The 22,577-nt window shown below is 58.9% G+C and overlaps 1 protein-coding gene across 1 annotated transcript; it reads right to left on the reverse strand.

The window, feature by feature from the left end:
- On the reverse strand, window positions 1-18,856 carry LINGO3 (leucine rich repeat and Ig domain containing 3). The gene is made up of 2 exons (XM_025366589.1): window positions 18,781-18,856; window positions 1-2,049 (listed from the first exon to the last, which is right to left on the reverse strand). Exon 2 carries the CDS (start codon window positions 2,001-2,003, stop codon window positions 225-227), a length of 1,779 nt encoding a protein of 592 aa, XP_025222374.1. The 5' UTR covers window positions 2,004-2,049; window positions 18,781-18,856; the 3' UTR covers window positions 1-224.
- Between the last annotated feature and the right edge of the window lie 3,721 nt (window positions 18,857-22,577).

Genomic DNA, 22,577 nt, shown 5'->3' on the forward strand with positions numbered 1-22,577 from the left:
GACAGGAAGACGGGTTGAAACCTTTAGAAAACGCTTGAGAAACTGCAAAAAGACGCATGCTGATGAAAAACAGTCCTGCGGTTGGGCGTCTACAAAAAAAGGGGAAGTTGTGCCAGGGGAGCCGCCGTGCAGCCGCCCCCGCCCCCTCCGGAAAATGCATAGGTGGACACGCGAGCGGCCGGCCCGCGAGGGGTGGGAGGGGAGGGCCCGCCCCTGGGGACCCCTCAGATCATCTTCATGTTGAACTTGCGCGCGCCGCCCTGGCCCGCCGCGGCGGCCGGCCCATCCACCTTGCGGAAGGAGTACTCCACCGAGAAATTGTTCTTGTGCTGCCCGCGGCCGCGGCTCCACACGAACAGCAGCACGAAGCAGAAGAGGACCACGCCCAGGAAGGTGATGCAGCCCATGGCGGTGGACACCAGGATGGTGGTGAGGTCCAGCGGCGCGCGCAGGGCCGCCAGCGTCTCGTTGTGGGCCTCGCCCGGGGTCCGGTTGGCGGCCGGCTCGGGGCGCACGGTCAGCGTGGCGAAGTACGTGTCGTTGCCGCCCGCGTTGCTGGCCACGCACGTGTAGGTGCCGCTGTCCTGCGGCCGCGCGTCCTGGATCTCCAGCGTCCCCCCGGGGAGCACGTGCGCCCGGCCTGCGCTGGTGGCAGTCACTGGCCGGTGCTGGGGGGTCACCCAGGCCACCGTGGGCGCCGGCTCGCCCTCGGCGCGGCAGAGGAAGCGGACGTCTTCGCCCGCGGTGGCCGTGACGCGCTGCAGCCGCCGCTCCCGGATCTTGGGTTTGCGGCACACGAAGTACTCGAACAGCACGGAGTCCGGCAGGTTTCGCAGCGCGTCGCCGCGCACCTCGGCCGGGGTGGCGCAGGCCGGCAGCCGCCCGTCGAAGTTGAGGGTCTTGCGACGCTGCACGATCCACAGCAGGCGACAGTCGCAGGCCAGGGGGTTCCCGTCCACGCGCAGCGTCTCCAGCGTGTTCACCGAGTGGAAGGTGCTCTCCTCCAACGTGGAGAGCAGGTTGTTGGAGAGGTTGAGCAGGCGGATCTGGCGCAGGCCCAGGAAGGCCTGAGGCTCCACCACGGCCAGCAGGGCCCCGGCCAGGTGCAGCTCGCGCAGGCGGACCAGGTCCCGGAACGACCCCCGCGGCACCGTGCTGATGGGGTTGTGCGACAGATTGAGGCAGGTGAGGTGCGCCTGGTGCCGCAGCGCGGCGGCCGGCACGGCAGTGATGTTGGTGTGGGTGACTGACAGCGACGTCAGGTTCAGGCCCCGCAGGCTGCCCGCGGCCACCTCCTCCAGCAGCGGCCAGTTGTCAATCTCCAGGTGCAGCAGCCCGGGTAGCCTGCGGAAGTTCTGGTCCTCCAGGGCGGCGATGGCCAGGTGGCGCAGCCGCAGGGCGCCCAGGCCGCGCAGGTGGCCCAGCGACTCCCCGGACAGAGCCGTGAGGTTGCAGCGCTCCAGGGTCAGCTCCTCCAGGGCCTGCAGCCCCGCGAAGGCGCGGCGCGAGATGAACACCAGGTCGTTGTCACCCACCTCCAGCCGGCGCAGGCTGTGCAGGTCCTGGAACGTGTAGTCCAGCAGGATGACCAGCTTGTTCTCGCTCAGGTCCAGCAACGTGAGGTTGTCCAGGCGCGTGAAGACCCCGGGCGGGATGAGCTTCAGCTGGTTGCCACGGAGACGCAGGACGCGCAGGCGCGGCAGGTTGGCGAAGGCGCCGGGCTCCACGTGCGCGATGGCGTTCTCGCTCAGGTCCAGCTCCTCCAGCGCGGGCAGCGCGGCCAGGTCGCCCGGGTTCAGGCAGCGGATGCGGTTGCGGCTGAGCTCCAGCAGGCGCGTCTCGGCCGGGATGCCTTCGGGCACGGCGGTCAGGCGGCGGCGCGTGCAGGCCACGGCGCGGGTCTGCGCGGTGCACTCGCAGCGGGCCGGGCAGCCTCCAGCCGGGGGCGGTGCCGCAGGCAGCAGGAGCAGGGGCAGGCTCAGGACGCACAGCCAGCAGGTCATGGTGCGGAGCGTGGGCCTAGGGCCGCGCCACCATCCTCCTGCGCACCTGCGGGCGGGCGAGGAGCGGGCAGCGTTAGCACCGTTAGCACCGTTAGCACCGGGTTCCCCTCCGCGGCGCCTCCGCACCCAGCCCACCCCTAACGCGCCCCAGCACAGCGGCTGGCGCCTGTAATCCCAGCATTTTGGGAGGCTGAGATGGAATAATTGCTTGAGTTCAAGAGTTCCAGACCAGCCTGCGCAACATAGCAAGACTCCCATCTCTGCAAAAAAATAAAAGATGAGCCGCATGTGGTGGTGTAGGCCTGTGGTCCCAGTTACTCAGGAGGCTGAGGCAGGAGGATCACTTGGGCCCAGGAGGTGGAGGCTGCTGCAGTGAGCTATGCTCGTGCCACTGCACTCCAGCCTGGGCAACACAGTGAGACCCCTGTCTCTACAAAAAATAATAATAATAATAAAAATTAGCTGGTTTGCAAGTAATTGTGAAATATTAAGAAGTTTACCCAGGCATGGTGGCCTGCACCTGTGGTCCCAGCTACTCAGGAGGCTGAGCCAGGAGGATTCCTAGAGCCCAGGGGGTCAAGGCCACAGTGAGTTGTGATTGTGCCACTGCGCTCCAGCCTGGGAGACAAGAGGGACAGAGGAAGACCCCCCCCCCCAAAAAAAAAAAAAAAAGCAGCACGATGATCCACTGTGTGGCTGCAATTCCAATCTCCTGGAGTTTTGTTTTGTTTTTGCTTGTTTGTTTTTTTGAGATGGAGTCTCGCTCTGTCATCCAGGCTGGAGTGCAGTGGCTTGATCTCGGCTCACTGAAACCTCCACCTCCCGGGTTCAAGAGATTCTCCTGCTTCAGCCTCCCATATAGCTGGGATTACAGGTGCCTGCCACCACGCCTGGATAATTTTTGTGTTTTTAGTAGAGACGGGGTTTCACCATATTGGCCAGGTTGGTCTCAAACTCCTGACCTCAGGTGATCCACCCGCCTTGGCCTCCCAAAGTGCTGGGATTACAGGTATGAGCCACCACGCCCGCCCGCTCCTGGGTGTCTTCACACAAGAGAATGGAACACACAGTGCACGGAAAACCTGGGAACATTCACAGCCGCATCTGTAACCGCCAAACAGTGGGAAAGGCTGGAGTGTGCACCAAGGAATGGATGGGTCAGCACAGTGCAGCCGGCCACACACGAACACGACTCAGCCACCAAAGGGAGCCAGGCTCTGACCCAGGCCACAGTGAGGATGCACCTTGAGGATGCCATGCTCAGTGAGAGATGTGACAAAAGGCCACATTGTGTGATCCTCTTTCTCTTTCTTTTTCCCTTTCTTTCTTTCTTCCTTTTTCTTTCTTTCTCTTTTCTTTCTTTTTCTTTCCTTTCTTTTTCTTTCTCTTTCTTTTCTTCTCTTTCCTTCCTTCCCGCCCTCCCTCTCTCCTTCCTTCTTCCCTCCCCTCCCCTTCTCTTTCCTTCCTTCCCTCCCTCCTTCTTTTTCTTTCTTCTTTCTTTTCTTTCTTTTCTTCTTTCCTTCCTTCCCTCCCGCCCTCCCTCCCTCCTTCCTTCTTCCCTCCCCTCCCCTTCTCCTTCCTTCCTTCCTTCCCTCCCTCCCTCTCTCTTTCCTTCCTCTCTCCCTCCCTTTCTCCCTCCCTCCCTCCCTCTCTCTCTTTCCCTTTCTTTCTTTCTTTCTTTCTTTCTTTCTTTCTTTCTTTCTTTCTTTTTCTTTCTTTCAAGACGGAGTCTTGCTCTGTTGCTCAGGCTGGAGTGCAGTAGCTGTGATCTCAGCTCACTGCAAACTCCACCTCCTGGGTTTACGCCATTCTCCTGCCTCAGCCTCCCAAGTACCTGGGACTACAGGCGCCTGCCACCACACCCAGCTAATTTTCGTATTTTTAGTAGAGACTGGGTTTCGCGGTGTTGGCCAGGCTTGTCTTGAACTCCTGATGTTAAGTGATCCACCCGCCTTGACCTCCCAAAGTGTGGGGATTACAGGCTTGAGCCATCGCGCCCGTCCGTGTGATCTCATTTCTATGAAATATCCAGGGCAGGCCCATCCACAGACAGGGAGATGACATTTGATCTCAGACCCTGTTGTGGGTGGAACTGTGTTCCTGCAAAAGATATGTTCAAGGCCAGGCACGGTGGCTCACACCTGTAATCCCAGCACTTTGGGAGGCCGAGGTGGTGGATCACCTGAGGTCAGGAGTTCGAGACCAGCCTGGGCAACATGGGGAAACTCTGTCTCAACTAAAAATACAAAAATCAGCTGGGCGTGGTGGTGTGCATCTATAGTCCTAACTGCGGGGTCTGGGGTGGGAAGATCACTTGATCCCAGGAGTTGAGGCTTCAGTGAGCCGTGATCACACCACTGCACTCCAGCCCCTGGGCAACAGAGTGAGACTGTCTCAAGGGGGGGGAAAAAAAAGGTATGTTCAAGTCCTACCCTCCATGCCCACTGTGCACGGGACCTCGTTTGGAATCAGGGTCTTTACAGATGCACTCAAGTTTAGATGAGACTGTGGTGGGTTACAGTGAGCCTTTTCCAACGACTCCTGTCCTTACAACAACAGGGAGACTTGGCCACACACCTAGCCCCTTACAGGGGAAATACAGCCGTGTGAAGACGGAGGTAGAGGCTAGGGTGACACAGCCACAAGCCAGTGATTGCTGAGAGCCCCGGGAAGCTGGGAGAGGCAGGAAGAACGCTCACCGGAAGCTTCCAGAGGGCCCCAGCCCTGCGGACACCTTGATTTTGGACTTCTGCCTCCAGAGCTGGGAGAGAGTACGTTTCGGTTGTTTTAAGCTCCCTGGGTTTGCGGCGCCTTGTTGTGGCAGGAAACAGGCCGACCCAAAAGTTGAACAGAACAGAGCCCGTGGTTTTCTGGAGGGAGGGTGTGTGGGCTGGGGGAACAGCCAGTGGAAAGGCCCTGAGGTGTGGCGGACATCTGCAGAAGCTAAGGGAGAGGGTAGAGCGGGGCGGGGAGCTGGGCCTCTGGGTGGGGGGCAGATGGCATGGAGCCATGGTGGCCCAGAGGAACAGGTACCAATGCTCCGTGGGTCCCGATGGCTGTGCGTCCTGGGCTCTTCCCATCTCTCCTGGGAGCCTGCTGCACCCCTACCAACTCCTCTTGGCTGCAGCCCGGATTCTGGGGGCTGGGGTGGCAGGTGGAGGTGGGGTTGGAGGGAGCGGGAGGACGGAGCTGGAGCTACCAGGCGGCACTGCCCAGCCCCTTCTGCTTGGCTGCTTCGCCCGCCAGCCAGCCGGCTATTTTTGGCATCTTAGCAGCTGAGCCCCGCTAGGCATCCCCCCAGGCCCCTTGGCCCAAACCAGGCCGTGTGTCTCTTCACGGTTCCCATTGGCCGTCGATCCTCATCTGCTAAATATCTGCGAAGGCAGCTCCTGCCTTCCCAGCGCCTTTCAAGAATTTAAGCGGAGAGCGAACAGACGCGGAGCCCCGGGAGACTGCTTAATGTCAGAGATGAATCGTACGTAAGTGAGGACAGTTTGTATCTTGCAGCTGTAATTCATTAAGATGAGGTCACGCAGGAGTAGGGGGAGCCCTATTTCAATGACTGGTGTCTTTATAAGAGGGAAATTTGGACACAGAGACACAGGCGAAGGCCAAGTCACCACACAGGCAGAGACTGGAGTGATTCATCCGCAAGTCAAGTGACACCAGGGATGGCCAGCTACCACTGGAAGCTGGAAGAGTCAGAAAGGGTCTCCCCGAAAGCCCCCAAAGGAAGTTGGACCTGCCTGAGCTTGGACTTCCAGACTCCAGAACTGTGAGAGAAGAAGCTCCTCTTGCCAGGCGCGGTGGCTCACGCCCGTCATCCCAGAACTTCGGGAGACCGAGGCGGGCGGATCACTTGAGGCCAGGAGTTCGAGAGCAGCCTGACCAACATGGAGAAACCCTGTCTCTACTAAAAAAAATACAAAAATTAGCCAGACGTGGTGATGGGCACCTGTAATCCCAGCTCCTTGGGAGGCTGAGGGAGGAGAATCGCTTGAACCCGGGAGGCGGAGGTTGCGGTGAGCCGAGATCGCGCCACTGCACTCCAGCCTGGGCGACAAGAGGGGAAACTCCGTCTGAATAAATAAATACATAAAGTGAAACGCCAGACTGAATTCTGGATTTAGGTGGACACGGACACGTATATACAGATGCCAAAACTGGGTGTTCACAGGCCACATGGAACAGCAGGGAGCTTGGCAGGAAGGAAGGTGTCACAGGCGAGAATGCGGTCCCACCGAGAGAAAAGCGAGGGGTCTCTGGTTTCCAGGAGGCCTTGGTCCTCCTGCCCCCAGCTTGGGAACGTAGGGAACTGGAGGGAGGGAGGGAGGGAGGGAGCGAGAGAGGGGGCATGGCCCCCTCCCCCGCTCCCCAGAATCCTGTTTAATCCCAACCTGGACATTTTACAGGGAAGGCAACCCTTCCCTCCAGCAAGCTCCCTCCCAGCACTGTTTTCTGGGTCATTCTCTCCCGAGCTGCCGCCCTGCCGACAGCACACTCAGGGGCTGTGTCACAGGAGGGGACGAGAGCGCTAGGGCAGTGATGGCAGTATCTGTCCCCCGCGCCGTACCTCCCCCCTTACTGTCCACTCCACAGTGTTTATAAAACCACTGGTGAAATCCTGCCCACGGGCTGGGCGCGGTGGCTCACACCTGTCATCCCAGCCCACAGGCCGGGCACAGTGGCTCACGCCTGTCATCCCAGCACTTCAGGAGGCCGAGGCAGGGGGATCACCGGAGCCCAGGAGGTCCAAGGATGCAGTGAGCTGAGATCGCACTGCTGCGCCATAGATTGGCCAACACAGCGAGGTCCTGTCTTTGTTCCTTTTTTTTTTTTTTTTCCTTTTTTTGAGACAGGGTCTAGCTCTTATCGCCTGGGCTGGAATGCAGTGGCATGATCTCAGCTCACTACAACCTCCACCTCCTGGGTTCAGGTGATTCTCCTGCCTCGGCCTCCCGAGTAGCTGGGGTTACAGGCACCCGCCACCACACCCGGCTAATTTTTGTATTTTTAGTAGAGACGGGGTTTCACCATGTGATCCAGGTTGGTCTCGAAGTCCTGACTTCAAATGATCCATCCGCCTCGGCCACTCAAAGTGCTGGGATTACAGGTGTGAGCCTCTGCGCCTGGCTGCAAGACCCTGTTTTTTTTTTTTTTTTTTTTTTTTTTGTGAGACGGAGTCTTGCTCTGTCACCCAGGCTGGAGTGCTGTGGCCGGATCTCAGCTCACTGTAAGCTCCGCCTCCCGGGTTCCCGCCATTCTCCTGCCTCAGCCTCCGGAGTAGCTGGGACTACAGGCGCCCGCCACCTCGCCCGGCTAGTTTTTTTTGTATTTTTTAGTAGAGACGGGGTTTCACCGTGTTCGCCAGGATGGTCTCGATCTCCTGACCTCGTGATCCGCCCGTCTCGGCCTCCCAAAGTGCTGGGATTACAGGCTTGAGCCACCGCGCCCGGCCAAGACCCTGTTTTATTTATTTTTATTTATTTATTTTTTTTTTTGAGACGGAGTCTTGCTCTGTCGCCCAGGCTGGAGCGCAGTGGCGCGATCTCGGCTCACTGCAAGCTCCGCCTCCCGGGTTCACACCATTCTCCTGCCTCAGCCTCCCCAGTAGCTGGGACTACAGATGCCCGCCACCACGCCCGGCTAATTTTTTGTTATTTTTAGTAGAGACGGGGTTTCACCATCTTAGCCAGGATGGTCTTGGTCTCCTGACCTTGTGATCTGCCCGCCTCGGCCTCCCAAAGTGCTGGGATTACAGGCGTGAGCCACCGCACCCGGCCATTTTTTTTTTTTTTTTTTGTGAGATGGAGTCTTGCTCTGTCACCCAGGCTGGGGGGCAGTGGTGTGATCTCAGCTCACTGCAACCTCTGCCTCCTGGGTTCAAGTGATTCTTCTGTCTCAGCCTCCTGAGTAGCTGGGATTACAAGCACGCGCTGCCAGGTCTGGCTAATTTTTGTATTTTTGGTAGAGGCGGGGTTTCACCATATTGGTCAGGCTGGTCTCGAACTCCTGACCTTGTGATCCGCCCACCTCGGCCTCCCAAAGTGCTGGGATTATAGGCTTGAGCCACTGTGCCTGGCCGGACTCCCTGGTCTCTTGCAGGGGGGTGTCTCTTGGGTGGAGGGCTGCGGGGGTCTTCAGCCAAGATGCCAGAGAGCTCCCTCAACTCTTGCCGCTCTCAGGTGAGGAAGGGGCTGGGTACTCTGAGCAGGGGGTGACCCTTTCTGGGTCGGTTTTCTCACCCTGGAGCCCGGGGCCTCAGGTAGGATGGGGTTAGAAAGCCAGGACCCCCACTGCTTTTCTTTGTTTATTTGAGGCAGGGTCTCACTCTGTTGCCCAGGCTAGAGTGCAGTGGTGCGATCATAGCTCACTGCAGCCTCAACCTCTTAGGCTCAAGTGATCCTCCTGCCTCAGCCTCCCACGAAACTGGAACTACAGCCGTACAACACCACGCCTGGCTAATACTGAAAATTTTTGTAGGCCAAGAGTGATGGCTCATGCCTGTCATCCCAGCACTTTGGGAGGCCGAGGCGGGCGGATCACTTGAGGTCAGGCGTTTGAGACCAGCCTGGCCAACATGGTAAAACCCCGTCTCTACTAAAAGTACAAAAATTAGTCTGGCATGGTGGTGGGCGCCTGTAATCCCAGCTACTCGGGAGGCTGAGGCAGAAGAATCACTTGAACCCAGGAGATGGAGGTTGCAATGAGCCAAGATCGCACCACTGCACTCCAGCCTGGGTGGCAGAGCGAGACTGTCTCTAAATAAATAAATAAGGGAGACGAGAAAGTCACGGCTCAGACAGCGTCAGGAAGGGCAGACCAGGTGGAGGGCACCGTGGGGCAAAGGCTCTGGGGCAGGACTGTGCCGCGGTCACAGCAGGCTGCGCAGACAGGCTGATGCTTTTTTTTTTTATTGAGTCAGAGTCTCACTCTGTGGTCCCGGCTGGAGTGCAGTGGTGTGAACTCGGCACACTGCAGCCTCCGCCTCCCAGGTTCAAGCGAGTCTCCTGCCTCAGCCTCCTGAGTAGCTGGGATTACAGGCGCCCGCCACCACACCTGGCTAAGTTTTGTTTTTGTTTTTTTTTTTTTTTGAGACGGAGTCTCGCTCTGTCGCCCAGGCTGGAGTGCAGTGGCCGGATCTCAGCTCACTGCAAGCTCTGCCTCCCGGGTTTACGCCATTCTCCTGCCTCAGCCTCCCGAGTAGCTGGGACCACAGGCGCCCGCCACCTCGCCCAGCTAGTTTTTTGTATTTTTTAGTAGAGACGGGGTTTCACCGTGTTAGCCAGGATGGTCTCGATCTCCTGACCTCGTGATCCTCCCGTCTCGGCCTCCCAAAGTGCTGGGATTACAGGCTTGAGCCACCGCGCCCGGCCTAGTTTTGTGTTTTTAATAGAGATGGTTTCACCCTGTTGGCCAGGCTGGTCTGGACCTCCTGAGCTCAGGTGATCCGCCTGCCTCGGCCTCCCAAAGTGCTAGTATGACAGGTGTGAGCCACCACGCCCGGCCACCAGGCTGATTCTTTTTTTTTTTTTTTTTTTTTTTTTTTGAGACGGAGTCTCGCTCTGTCGCCCAGGCTGGAGTGCAGTGGCGCGATCTCGGCTCACTGCAAGCTCCACCTCCCGGGTTCACGCCATTCTCCTGCCTCAGCCTCCGAGTAGCTGGGACTACAGGCGCCCGCCACCACGCCCGGCTAGTTTTTTTTTTTTTTGTATTTTTAGTAGAGACGGGGTTTCACCATGTTAGCCAGGATGGTCTCGATCTCCTGACCTCGTGATCCACCCGCCTCGGCCTCCCAAAGTGCTGGGATTACAGGCTTGAGCCACCGCGCCCGGCCCAGGCTGATTCTTTAGGAGCCTCTGTCCCCTCCCTTGTCCTCAGGCTGCAGCCCTGGGGGAGGCAACACTTTCAGGGCTCTCTGTCTCCATCCTCAGAGGTCCCTCGGACCACTCCTCTCCCAGGAAACGGCCACCCACCTGGAGCATCACCTCCCGCCGTCCCAGCATGGAAACCCCATCTGTTCACAGACACCTCCCGATGGTGTGTCCCGGTCACCTGAACTGCCACCCAGGGCCCCAGCCCCATCCCTGACGTCTCCCAGGGCGACCCGCAGAGCCCCAGCGTCACCCCGGCCACACGGAGCCAACCTCAGTTCCACCCTTCCTCTCCCACAGGCCAGACTCCTCCCTTGCCCTGGGCCTCCCGCCACTGCCAGGCCTCTGTCCCCCACCCCGAACTCCCCTCCTTCCAGCCGGGCTCCGGTTCGCCCCCCACATTCAATACGCTCCTCCCGTTCTGGGCTCGGTGTTCCCAGCTGCCAAATGGAAATGGGATGGGGGGTGGATCAGGCCAGCCCCTGCAAACCTGGGCCTCTCTGGGCTCTGTGAATGTTGGGGGCCTGGTCGTTCTCTGGGGTGGGGCTGTCCTGGACCCTGCAGGGTGCTGAGCAGCATCCCTGGCCTCCACCCACTCCATGCCAGGAGCACCCCCTTTCGAGACAACCACAGATGTCCCCAGACATTACCAAATGTCCCTTGGGAGCAGAATCACCCTGGTTCAGACCCCCTAGGTTAGGGGATTCCACGGACCCCCAAGAGACTCTGCATCCCACCATCCTCAGCCCTGCTGAGGTCCCAGGAGGCTGCACACGTTGAAATCCATGCCTGAGTAGGAGGGAGAGAGGAGGTGAATCCCAGGAGCTGGGGACCCCTGCTTTACACCGTCTGCCCTTTCGGAGTTGATCCTGGTGTCTGGTGTGAGCAGGGGACAGATTTAGCATTTTGTTTTTAATTTAAATAATTAATGTAGGTCTCTCTTGGCACCATGGACATCTCATGTGGATGATTCTCTGTCCTGGGCACTGCAGGGTGCTGAGCAGCATCCCTGGCCTCCACCCACTCCAAGCCAGGAGCACCCCCTTCCCAGTCGTGACAGGCACAAATGTCCCTGGACACGACTCAGAGTCCCCTGCAGGGCAGAACCTCCCCGAGTGAGTTCTTGCTGTAGAGGATGCTGGCACACAGCCCGCCTCTAGTTCATGCCCCAGGAGGAGCCAGGGTGATTCAGCCTGTTTTACACGGGGAGGTGGAGAGCCAGAGAGGGACGGCAACGTGCTCAGGGCCACACAGCAGGCAGGAAGCAGGTACAAGATGCGACCCCGGGCCTGCACACCCTGTGTTCCTCCCGTGGTTCTGCTAGGGTTTCGGGGGGACCTCACACCCCATGGGACCTGACTCCTGCCCATCTCGTGCCAGCCTGGCCGAGCCAGGAGGCATCTGGGAGCTCCACGCCTGCCGGGCGGCCCCATCACAAAAGCTGCAGCGTCCCCGAGCCCAGGCCCCAGACTAGCAGATGTTTAAGAGACATGGACGACCCAGCACTTTGGGAGGCCGAGGCGGGCGGATCACGAGGTCAGGAGATTGAGACCATCCTGGCTAACACGATGAAACCCTGTCTCTACCAAAAATGCAAAAAATTAGCCAGACGTGGTGGCGGGCACCTGTAGTCCCAGCTACTCGGGAGGCTGAGGCAGGAGAATGGCGCGAACCCAGGAGGCGGAGCTTGCAGCAAGCCGAGATCGCGCCACTGCACTCCAGCCTGGGTGACAGAGCGAGACTCCGTCTCAAAAAAAAAAAAGAAACACGGACAAGGCCGGGCACAGTGGCTCACGCCTGTAATCCCAGCACTTTGGGAGGCCGAGGCAGGTGGATCACCTGAGGTCAGGAGTTCGAGACCAGCCTGGCCAACATGGTGAAACCTTGTCTCTACCAAAAATACAAAAAATTAGCCAGGCGTGATGGCAGATGCCTGTAATCCCAGCTACTTAGGAGGCTGAGGCAGAAGAATCACTTGAACCCAGGAGGCGAAGGTTGCAGTTAGCTGAGATCGCGCCACTGCACTCCAGCCTGGGCAACAAGAGCGAAAATCCATCTCAAAAAAAAAAAAAAAAAAAAAAAAAGAGACACGATGGGAGCCGGGGAGCCCCCAGGCCAGCCTGTACCTGAATTTCCTCAGCCCCAGCCCTGGGCACCCCCTTCCTGGACTGAGGGTGTGGGTCAGTGTGGGGGTTGGGCGTCCTCATCGCCCACAGGGGCCCCGCTGTGTGGCTGCTGATTCCTGGTGAAGGCCTTTGCTGCCATGAACAGTGCCTCTAGAATCCCAGGACCTGCTCTAAACAGCTCATAGACCCAGACCCCCCCAACACACAAAGCCCCTTGCAGGACCGGATGAATGTGAAAACATGAAAAAAGTAGCCCAGCCTGGTGGTGCGCACCTGTGACCTCGACTACTTGGGAGGCTGAGGCAGGAGGATCGCTTGAGCCCAGGAGGTGGAGGCTGCAGTGAGCCACGATCACAATGATCACACCACTGCACTCCAGCCTGGCCAGCAGAACAAGACACTGTCTCAAAAGAAAAGAAGAAAAGAAGAAAAGAGAAAAGAAAGAAAAGAAAAGAGAAGAGAAGAGAAGAAAAGAAAAGAAAGGAAAAGGTACCAGTTGCCCTTCCATGAACTGGAAACACAACAGAGAACAGAGGCCAGAAAATCCCCGTCCTTTTATTTTTATTTATTTATTTGTGTTTTTCTTTTCTTTTCTTTTCTTTTCTTTCTTTTTTTTTTTTTTTTTTTGAGACAGAGTCTCACTCTGTCACCCAGGCTGGAGTGCAGTGGCACAATCTCAGCTCACTGCAACCTCCGCCTCCTGGGTTAAAGTGATTCTCCTGCCTCAGTCTCCCAAGTAGCGGGGATTACAGACATGCGCCACCGCACCTGGCTAATTTTTGGATTTTTAGTAGAGACGGGGTTTTGCCATGTAGCCCAGGCTGGTCTCGAACTCCTGACCTCAGGTGATCCACCCGCCCCGGCCTCCCAAAGTGCTGGGATGACAGGTGTGAGCCACCGCGCCCGGCCCCCTGTCCTTAAGGAGCTTACATTCTGGTGCGGGTGACACCGTGAAATCAGTGTATGTCACATCAGCTGGTAATAAATGCCACGGAGGTGAGAACAGCTGTGTCCTCGGGTGACGTCACCTCCTCAGCTCTGCACCCCGCCGTCCACAGGCGTGAAGCTGGAGCTGGGGCTGGCCACCGAGAACCTTCCTGCCTCCCCTCCCGAGCAAGGGGCACGTCCCACCAAGCCCGGATGGCCCCTCTGCCCCTGCAGGGTCCTCCGCTCTGGTGGTGGGCTTGGTGAGCTCTGCTGCCTGGCCTCGGGAGTCTGGGGGAGCGCGGCGTCGACCCCTGTGGAGGGAGGACTCCTGTTTCAAGGACAGAGCCTCATTACCATGCACGACCAGCCGCAGCCAAGGCCGCAGAGGCCTTTGGCAGGGGGGCCGGGCCGGTGGCAGGGACTGCGTTGGCGGTGGTGGACAGGAGTGGGGGGTCTGTCCTCAACAGGTGGGGCTGGTCCGTGTGCTGGCCCCTGCCATGCGATCGCACCCAGGACTCTGGTCATCCTTCTAAGCCCCAGCATGTGCCCGGTGCTGCGCGGGTGCTGGAGGCATGGCAGCCTCACGCAGACGCCCGCAGCATCACAGCCTGTGCGCTGCACATCCACGCCCTGTTACAAATGTTCCATTCAACGCCTTCTAGCACATTCACAGATCGTCCGCCGGCACCTCTGGTTCCAGAACATTCCATCGCCCCCAAAGGGAAGCCCCGTTCCCTTCAGTAGTCACTCCCAGCCCCTCCCCAGCCCCAGCCCGCACGCGTCTGCTTCCTGCCTCTGCGGATTGGCCTGTCCTGGACCTCTCGCATCAATGCAATCCGATCGTCTGTGGCCTCCAGGGACCGGTCTTTCCCTGAACATCAAGTTGGGGGCACAAACAGGCGAGCATCGCGCAGCCCAGCGAATGGGCAGATCGTCCGAAAAAAGTGCTGAGGAGGGGAGCCAGTAGGGAGCTGTGGGGGGATCTGTTCCGGGCTGTGGCTGTGTTCGACGGGCCCAAGGAAGAGCCCTCTGGGCTGGGACCTTGATGGGGAGCCGGGGTCAGTGGGGTACAGCAAGGCAAGGGGCGATGCTGGCCGGGGGTGTGTTTGCGCTTGGTGGGGTGGGAGCCCTGGCTGGCAACGGCAAAACTACCCCGGGCACTGAACCCTCAGGGAGGTGTCTGGACTTGCGTCCACAGACAATGGGGAGCCATGGGAGGATAAGGAGCAAGAACATGGTGAGATCTGGGCTGCAGTTGGAAGGTGCATCCAGCTCTGCACGGTCCAACCCCGGGTCGCCCTGCCTCCCCCAAACCTGGAAAATCTTGACTCTCGGCCGCACCTCCATCTTGAGAGAGCAGGGCGCTACTACCTCCCTCTGCACCCCGTCACCCACACGCAGAGCTGTGGCCAACGACGGAGCATGGGGAGGCTGAACTGAACACCAGGTGCTGAACCAACGGTCCCTTGTCCACTCCAGAGCCAGGACAAGAACTCAGGGGTCCCCACCTGAATCAGCCACTGACCGCCTTGGGCAGAGACATCGAAGTCTCTGAGCCTCAGTTTCCTCTTCTGCAAAAGGGAACCGCAGGGTTCCCAGTCATCTCCCCGGAATGAGCGAGTGAGAGGTCGAGTGAGGAGGTTCCTTCCAGGGAAGTCTCCACTGAGTGCCGGCTGGGGTCAGGAGCCCCAAGTCCTAGGCCCTGGTCTGCTCCTGGCCATGTGTTCACCTCATTCGTTCATTCAACAAGCATTCACAAGCATTCATTCATTCAACAATCATTCATTCATTCAACAATCCATTCATTCATTCAACAAGCATTCATCCAACAAACATTCATTCCTTCTTTCAACAATCATTCTTTCAACAAGCATTCATTCATTCATTCAACAAGCATTCATTCATTCATTATCAATCATTCATTCATTCAACAAGCACTTAAATACAATACCTGTGTGCCAGGCACTGCTTTTAAGAGAAACAGCAGTGAACAAAACAGACAAATCCCTGCATTCTGTTTATGGGCGAGAAACAGAAGAAACAAGGAAAGCCAGCTGTCACATGGCGGGCCATGGTATGGGAGAAAATAAACAGGGAAGGGGGGCTTGGGGTTGGCAGAATGGGGTTGGCAGAATGAAGGCCTCCCCACAGCCAGCCCGTTCTAATCCCCGGAACTGCAGATAAAGCCACCTTACATGGAAAAAGGGCCTCTGAAGATGGGATTAAGTAAGAATTGTGAGATCAGGAGATCATCCCGGATCATCCGGAGGCCCAACATCCTCACAGGGTCTTCACGAGAGGAGGCAGGAGGGTGCAAGTCAGAGACAGATTGGAAGAGGCTGCACTGAGGCTATGAAGGGAGAGGGTGGGGCCCTGAGCCAAGGGATGCGGGTGCCTCTGGGCACTGGGAAAGGCAGGAACCGGATTTTCGCCTGGAGCGCGCAGGAGGGCCCAGCCTTGCCCATGTCCTGTTTTTTTTGGTTTTTTTTTTTTAGACAGAGTCTCACTCTATTACCCAGGCTGGAGTGCAGTGGCACAATCTCGGCTCACTGCAACCTCTGCCTCCCAGGTTCAAGTGATTCTCTTGCCTCAGCCTCCCAAATAGCTGGAACTACAGGCGCCCACCATCACGCCCAGCTAATTTTTTGTATTTTTAGTAGAGATGGAGTTTCACTATATTGGCCAGGCCGTTCTCAAACTCCTGACCACAGGTGATCCACCCGCCTCGGCCTCCCAAAGTGCTGGGATTACGGGTGTGAGCCACCGCACCCGGCCTTATGCCCTGGTTTGATGCCAGTGAGGTCCATTTTGGACTCTGGCCTCTAGAACGGTCAGATGATAAATGTGTGTGGTTCTCAGCCACTGCTGTCACAGCAGCCGGAACTCATCGGGGTCATTGCAGTCTTGAAGAGGGAGGTCGCTCGAGGCCTCCAGGATCTGTGCACCTGCCTTCTGGGGCATGTAAGGCGGGGGACATTGACCTCTCCTTGGGGTCTGAGATCTGCAGCGACCACAGTGCAGGCACCGGCCTTGGGGACCCCCTCCCAAAAACTGCCCCCCACGGCAGGACCTGGGCAATGGACGCCTCTCTTCCCTGTATCCCCAGCTGTCCTTAGATACGGATCCTGGACTCATGATCCTGGAAGCTCTTAGCCCAAGGAGAAGGCAGGGTGTGGCTGGGAGTTGCTGGGGTCCCTCCCTAGAACAGAGGCGGCCCCACCTGCTTGGTGCCTGGTGGGATGGGCAGCTCCCTCCCTCGGCTCCTGGCCAAGTCCCGAAGCCCTTCCAATCCACCTCCTTTATTCTGAGCAGGGCTCTTCCCCTCGGCCCTCTTGCAAGGTTACCTCAAATACATCCTCCCTCCAGTCCCCGCCCAGGGCAAGGGATGCTGACCTCTGCCTGGAGAAAGGCCCTCCTGGAGGCTGACCGAACCCAGAGGCGGCAGGGGTGAGATGCTTGGTAGCGGCCCCCTCTGTCCCCAGGCCCACAGCGACCTCCATCTCCCCCTCTCTGCCCCCTACCACAACCGGGGTGGTGGGAGTAAGAGGAGTGTGGTCTGGATGCGATCCCCATTCGAGCTTCTAAGACAGATATGGGAGGAGGGGGCCCAGCCCTTCACAACATGCGTCCCTCCAAGGTCTGCTTTTGGGGACACGCTGCCGGTCTCCCAGGACCCCTGCATCCTCTGTCCTAGATCCAGGCCCTCCCGGGGCTTCATCCATGACAATTCATTAAGCCCTAATTAGCTTCCATCTGCTGTTAGTCCCCGTCAACCCCTCGAGGGGCTGGGGGCCTCCCGACCCACTTTCCTTCCCAGCTTGTACACGGGGGCCGTGGACTGCTCTCTGCAGGCGGAGCCTCTAGATCTGGAACCAGTTTTGGAGCACCCACTGTCTACACCGGCCACTTCACCCACTAGCCCAGCCCTGACAGGGGGGAAATAATAAAGTTCATTTTGGAGAGAAGGAGACTGAGGGTCAGAGTGGGCCCCAGCTCACCGCATCACTTAGCTGCAGACAGTCAGCATTTGAACCTGAGTCTGACGCCAGCTCCTACCCACAAAATCCCAGCTCTCCCCTAGAGGGTGGAGGGCGCTCTTTGGAGGCCCGAGATTGACATGCGGTGGTGGGCGGCTCGACAGGGCCCACCCGGGGCAAACTTTGCTCGCAGAGTTCTTCGAGAGGCTCTCTACCTGGTGACGAGATAGTGACTCAGGGGGTGCCGGGGAATGACAGTGCTGTGGGAAGAGACATCAAACTGCCTTCTATTCCCACTCAGCAAGGCACCTTCAGGTCCCAGCTTACCGTGGGGGTGGATGGCTGAGTCTGAGGGGGGCCAGGAAGGGCCCTGAGTATCTGTTTTATGGCGGCAGCACGCCACAGCCGAGGTGGGCAGCATCTCATTTAATCCTGTGTGGGGTGAATCTGAGAGAGGGGACGTCATTTGCCAGAAGTCACCGGTGGAGACCGGACAAGCAGGGCAGGGAAGGCTGAGTTGAACTCTCCTAAGCCCCCATCCCACTGCCCGGCTGCCCCTTTCCTGCCACCCCATATCATCCAGGTGGGGACAGGAGCTGGGTCTACAGGGGAAGCCCATTGGGTTCTTCCCGCTCAGATTCTGTCTCCGACGATGGCTGCTGCTTCGGCTCGGAGAGGAGCCAGGGTAAGGCCATGTCCCGACAGCCCACCCCGCACCAGCCTCCTGATAAAGCCAGCACCACCCTCCCTGAACCTGTTTCCGGCCTGCGTCCTCCACCTGACCACTCACACCTCACACCTTCTCCATCCTCTCCACGCCACTTGCAGGGAGCCCTCCTGGGTTGCTCTGGTTCTCACAGCTCTGTTGTCCCTGAAGGTTCCCCCCAGCCAAGCCCCAGATCGTCCCTCTGCGAACACCACTGCACAGCAGACGCCCGGTCCCCACCCCCGCCAGATCAAGGGTGTCTGCAGCCTCACTGCGTCCATGGATTAGCCAGGGACTGCCCGCTAGAATACAGCTTCTGGGGCCCATCACCTCAGAAGTTCTGACTCCTCAGAACTGGGGGGGCCGGGACACCGGCACCACTAGTGCCCCAAGCACACGTTGAGAAACCCAGTTATAAGGTGGTCTCCAGTGTAAGGACACGGGGCTTTTCTTGTGCCCGGACCAAGGCGAAAGGTGCTGCTCCCCAAAACTTGTTGAATGGGGTTCAAGGCCTCCCCTGGCCAGGCCCCAGAGGCCCGGGAGGTGGGGGCACCCAGGCCCAGCCTCAGGGCACATAGAGAAGCCCCTACCATTTCTGGTGCTATTCAGACGCAGGCCCCCAGAGCAGGGGACTCAGCCCTGTGCCCCTAGGTCCCTCCCCGCCAGGCTGGGCCGTCAGCTTAAGGGACGGAGCAGGCTCCGGTGCGGACCCCAGACACCCTGTGCGTCTTCCAGCTCCGCACCCCGAGGCTGGACCAGACCCGGCTCGGGAGAGACAGGAGGAAGGCGCGGGCTGCAGGCTCTATTCGGACGTTCCCCACACCCCAGACCCAACCAGTCCCCCGTTCATCTCCTCCTGGAGAGGAGCGCATCCTCCCAGCGTCCCCACTGCTCGGGGGAGATGCCCACCCGGTTCCGCGCTCCTTGGCGCCCCAGGGGAGGGGCGGGGGGACCCCAGGGTGGGGAGTTCGCCCCCAAAGTTTCCAGGGGGAGCGTCGGGGGCCTGGCAAGCAGCGATGCGCCCGGGAGGGGTGCGCGGGGCAATTTCCCCTGGCTGAGGATGGGGTCGCGGGTTGGGGGCTTCGGGCGGCAGGGGCGCAGGGTGCAGGTGCGGGGTCCCCAGGCCTGCGGGTGCGCCCCACGCCGGGCCCCGGCTCGGCCACTCACCTGGGCGGCTCCGCCGCGGACACGGCGCGGGCTGCGGCGCGGGGGCCGCCCGGAGCCGACACGAGCAGCCGCCGCCGCCGCCGCCTCCCGGGCTCCGCCGTGCGCGCCGCCGCCGCGCGCACCCGCCCGCCGGTCTCCTCGGCGCGCCTGGCGGGGGCGCGCGGGGGCTGCGCTGGGCCGCGTGCTCGGCGGTTGGGGCCGCAGGTGTGCGAGGCCACGTGGGCGCAGGTGCGGGGGCGCTGGGAGGGCAGGTGCGTAACCCCTCCGTGAGCACCCTGCGCGCTTCGTGTCCGAGGACCCCCTGTGCCCGGGTGCGCCTGCGGAGATGGCCGTGCAATAAACGCAGGGGCACCCCAAGTGCAGCAGGTTGTGCCGTGTGGAATCTTCTGGAAGCTGCCATCGCCTCCTTTGCCCACCGTCCCCCAACCCTAGTCCAGGCCGCCACCATCTGCACCTGAACACCTGCCACAGCCCAGCCCTCCAGGCCCATTCCTTATGTTGCCCTCGGAGGAAGCCCCTCAGAGGAAGCTTAGCCGCTGGGCTCCAGAACCTGCTATGGTTCCCTATTGCCGTGAGGGTCCCGTGTGCATCCCATCTACGTTAGGATTTCGTTTTCTCTTTCTTTCTTTTTTTCTTGAGATGGAGTCTTGCTCTGTCGCTCAGGCTGGATGGAGTACAGTGGTGCCATCTTGGCACACTGCAACCTCTGCCTCTTGGGTTCAAACCATTCTCCTGCCTCAGCCTCTGGAGTAGCTGGGATTACAGGCTCCCGCCACCCTACCCAGCTAATTTTTGTATTTTTAGTACAGCTCGGTTTTCACCATGTTGGCCAGGCTGGTCTCAAACGCCTGACCTCAGGTGATCCACCCGCCCTAGCCTCCCAAAGTGCTGGGATGATAGGCGTGAGCCACTGCCCGGCCGCCTGCACTGTTCGGTCTGCCACACTGCCTCCTTCCCCCTCGCCTGTCCTCACTCACTCTTTCCCGGGCTCCACCCCTTCAGCCTTCCTCAAACAGGCCAAGTCCCTCCAGTCCCAGGCCCTTGCCTTCACTGTGGCCAGCTTGGATGGCCTTTCTCTCCATCCCTCTGTCGAGCAGCTTGTCTGTCTAACCGGCTTGTTCCCCAATGTGCCTTCCGCCTAGCACACACCAAGTGCACCATGAATGCTTGTGGAAAGTTTTTTAACCTTTTTTTGTCTTTTTTTTTTTTTTCTTTTTTGAGATGGATTTTCCCTCTTGTCACCCATGCTGGAGTGCAGTGGTGCAGTCTCGGCTCACTGCAATCTCCGCCCCCTGAGTTCAGGCGATTCTCCTGTCTCAGCCTTCCAAGTAGCTGGGATTATAGGCACCTGCCACCATGCCCGGCTAATTTTTGTATTTTTAGGGGAGACGGGGTTTCACCATGTTGACCAGGCTGGTCTCGAACTCCTGACCTCAGGTGATCCACCCACTTCAGCCTCCCAAAGTGCTGGGATTACAGGTGTGAGCTACTATGCCCAGCCCCTTGCTGCATCTTCTAAAAGCCACATTTAGCCTCCCCATCTCACAGATGAGCAAACCAAGGCTGGGAGATGCCATTTCTCCCAAGTGAGGGGCGAGAAGGAGGCCTCGGGAGCCTGTGTGCCTAACCTTGCCCTGTCTGCCCCCTTCACCCACCCCACAGTCCTCCCCACGCGCTGTGTAATCCCAGTGGCTTTGGAGGTGGCCTGGCATTCGCGCAGCCACCTGTGACTCAAGCAGGCTCTGTTCCCAGACTGTCGCGTTGGCTGGAAGCCCAGAAACTGCATCCCTGGAGGCTGCAGGCCAGGCCCCCCCACCACGGGATGCTGTGGGGGGCAGGTACGGTTCACTTCCTGGCCCCAGAGAGGTCCAGAAGGACTTCATGACCCCCCATGCTCTCCCCACCAGCTGGCCCTGGGCTACTGCACATTGTGAACCCAGTGGGGGAGGTCTCCTTCTCTCTCTGATCCTGTTTCTCTCTGTGTAAACTGACGCTCCTGATAGCTGGCTCTCAGGGCTCTTGTAGGAAGGCATTCATTGAGCACCTACTGTATACCAGGCCAAGGGCTGGAGGGAGGATTCTAAGCTCAAGGGGGATATCTTCGGACAGAGGGAGCCGATGCCTGAAATACGAAATCATCACAAAGTGGCGTGCAAGAGGCAGTAGAGACACCGGGTCCCGAACCGAAGCCGGGATCCAGGGAGGCCTCCCGGAGGAGGGGATGCTTGCTGTGAGTCCTGCAGGGTAAGGGATGCCAGCTGGGGTCCAGTCTAGGCCCTGCCTGTGTAACCGTGGGGTGTGTCCCTCCAGCCTCAGTCTCCACCTCTGCAAAATGGAGATCAGAGCAGTTCCCATCTTCTTCCGGGGCTGCAGAGACTCTGCAGTGGCTCTGCCTGGTTTGTGGCCAGTGCTCCTGAGCCCTTGGCGGTGGAGATTGGGCCAGGCTTCTACCGCAGGGCCTTAGCACGGGCTGTTCCCTCTGCCTAGAATGCCCTTCCCCCAGACCTCTGCCCCGCCTGCCCCTTCCCCCTCTTCACTCGCATCTCCACCTCCACCCTCTGTCTATCCCTCTCTCCTGGCCTACGTGACACATGCCTGCTAAGATGTCCTATAATTTGCTGATGTGCGCCGTACAAGGTCTACCCTCCTTTTTTTCTTTTTTTTGAGACGGAGTCTCGCTCTGTGGCCCAGCCTGGAGTGCAGTGGCCGGATCTCAGCTCACTGCAAGCTCCGCCTCCCGGGTTCACGCCATTCTCCTGCCTCAGCCTCGCGAGTAGCTGGGACTACAGGCGCCCGCCACCTCGCCCGGCTAGTTTTTTGTATTTTTTTTTTTTTAGTAGAGACGGGGCTTCACCATGTTAGCCAGGATGGTCTCGATCTCCTGACCTCGTGATCCGCCCGTCTCGGCCTCCCAAAGTGCTGGGATTACAGGCTTGAGCCACCGCGCCCGGCCTACCCTCCTTTTTTATCATGGTCTCCAGTACCGGCACACAAGAGGCCTCCAATAAATGCTGGTTGAACAGATGGATGATCCAGTGGCATTGAAGATGGTGGAGTTTGTTCCCAGAGCAGGCGTTTCTGGGGGGCTGAGTGGGGAAGCGGCCCCCCAATCCTGATTTCCCTGGAAATGTCTACTGCTTCCAGAAACCACTGCCTCATTTTTTTTTTAGATGGAGTCTGGCTCTGTCGCCCAGGCTGGAGTGCAGCGGTGCGATCTCAGCTCATTGCAGCCTCCACCTCCCGGGTTCAAGCGATTCTCCTGCCTCGGCCTCCTGAGTAGCTGGGATTACAGGCATCAGCCACCACGCCCAGGTAATTTTTGTATTTTTGGTAGAGACAGGGTTTCACCATGTTGGCCAGGCTGCTCTCGAACTCCTGACGTCAAGCAGTCTGCCCACCTTGGCCTCCCAAAGTGCTGGGATTACAGGCGTGAGCCACCTCACCTAGCTCTTTTTTAAGGCAGGGTCTCACTCTGTCGCTCAGGCTGGAGTACAGTGGTGCAGTCATAGCTCACTGCAGCCTTGACCTCCTGGGCTCAAGTGATCCTCCTACCTCAGCCTCCCAAGAAGGTGGGGCTACAGGTGAGCACCACCACACCCAGCTACGTTTTAGTTTTTTTTGTAGAGACAGGGTCTCACTATGTTGCTGGGGCTGGTCTTGAACTCCTAGCCTAAAGTGATCTTCTCTCCTTGGCCTCCCCAAGTGCTGGTATTACGGGTGTGAGCCACGTAATACCACGTGCCCAGCCCAGTCTTGTAATATTATGTGTCCATTTATTCCTTCCCAAAATGATGAGG

The sequence above is a fragment of the Theropithecus gelada genome, chromosome 19 (assembly GCF_003255815.1).
Source record: "Theropithecus gelada isolate Dixy chromosome 19, Tgel_1.0, whole genome shotgun sequence".
Taxonomy (NCBI): Eukaryota; Metazoa; Chordata; class Mammalia; order Primates; family Cercopithecidae; genus Theropithecus; species Theropithecus gelada.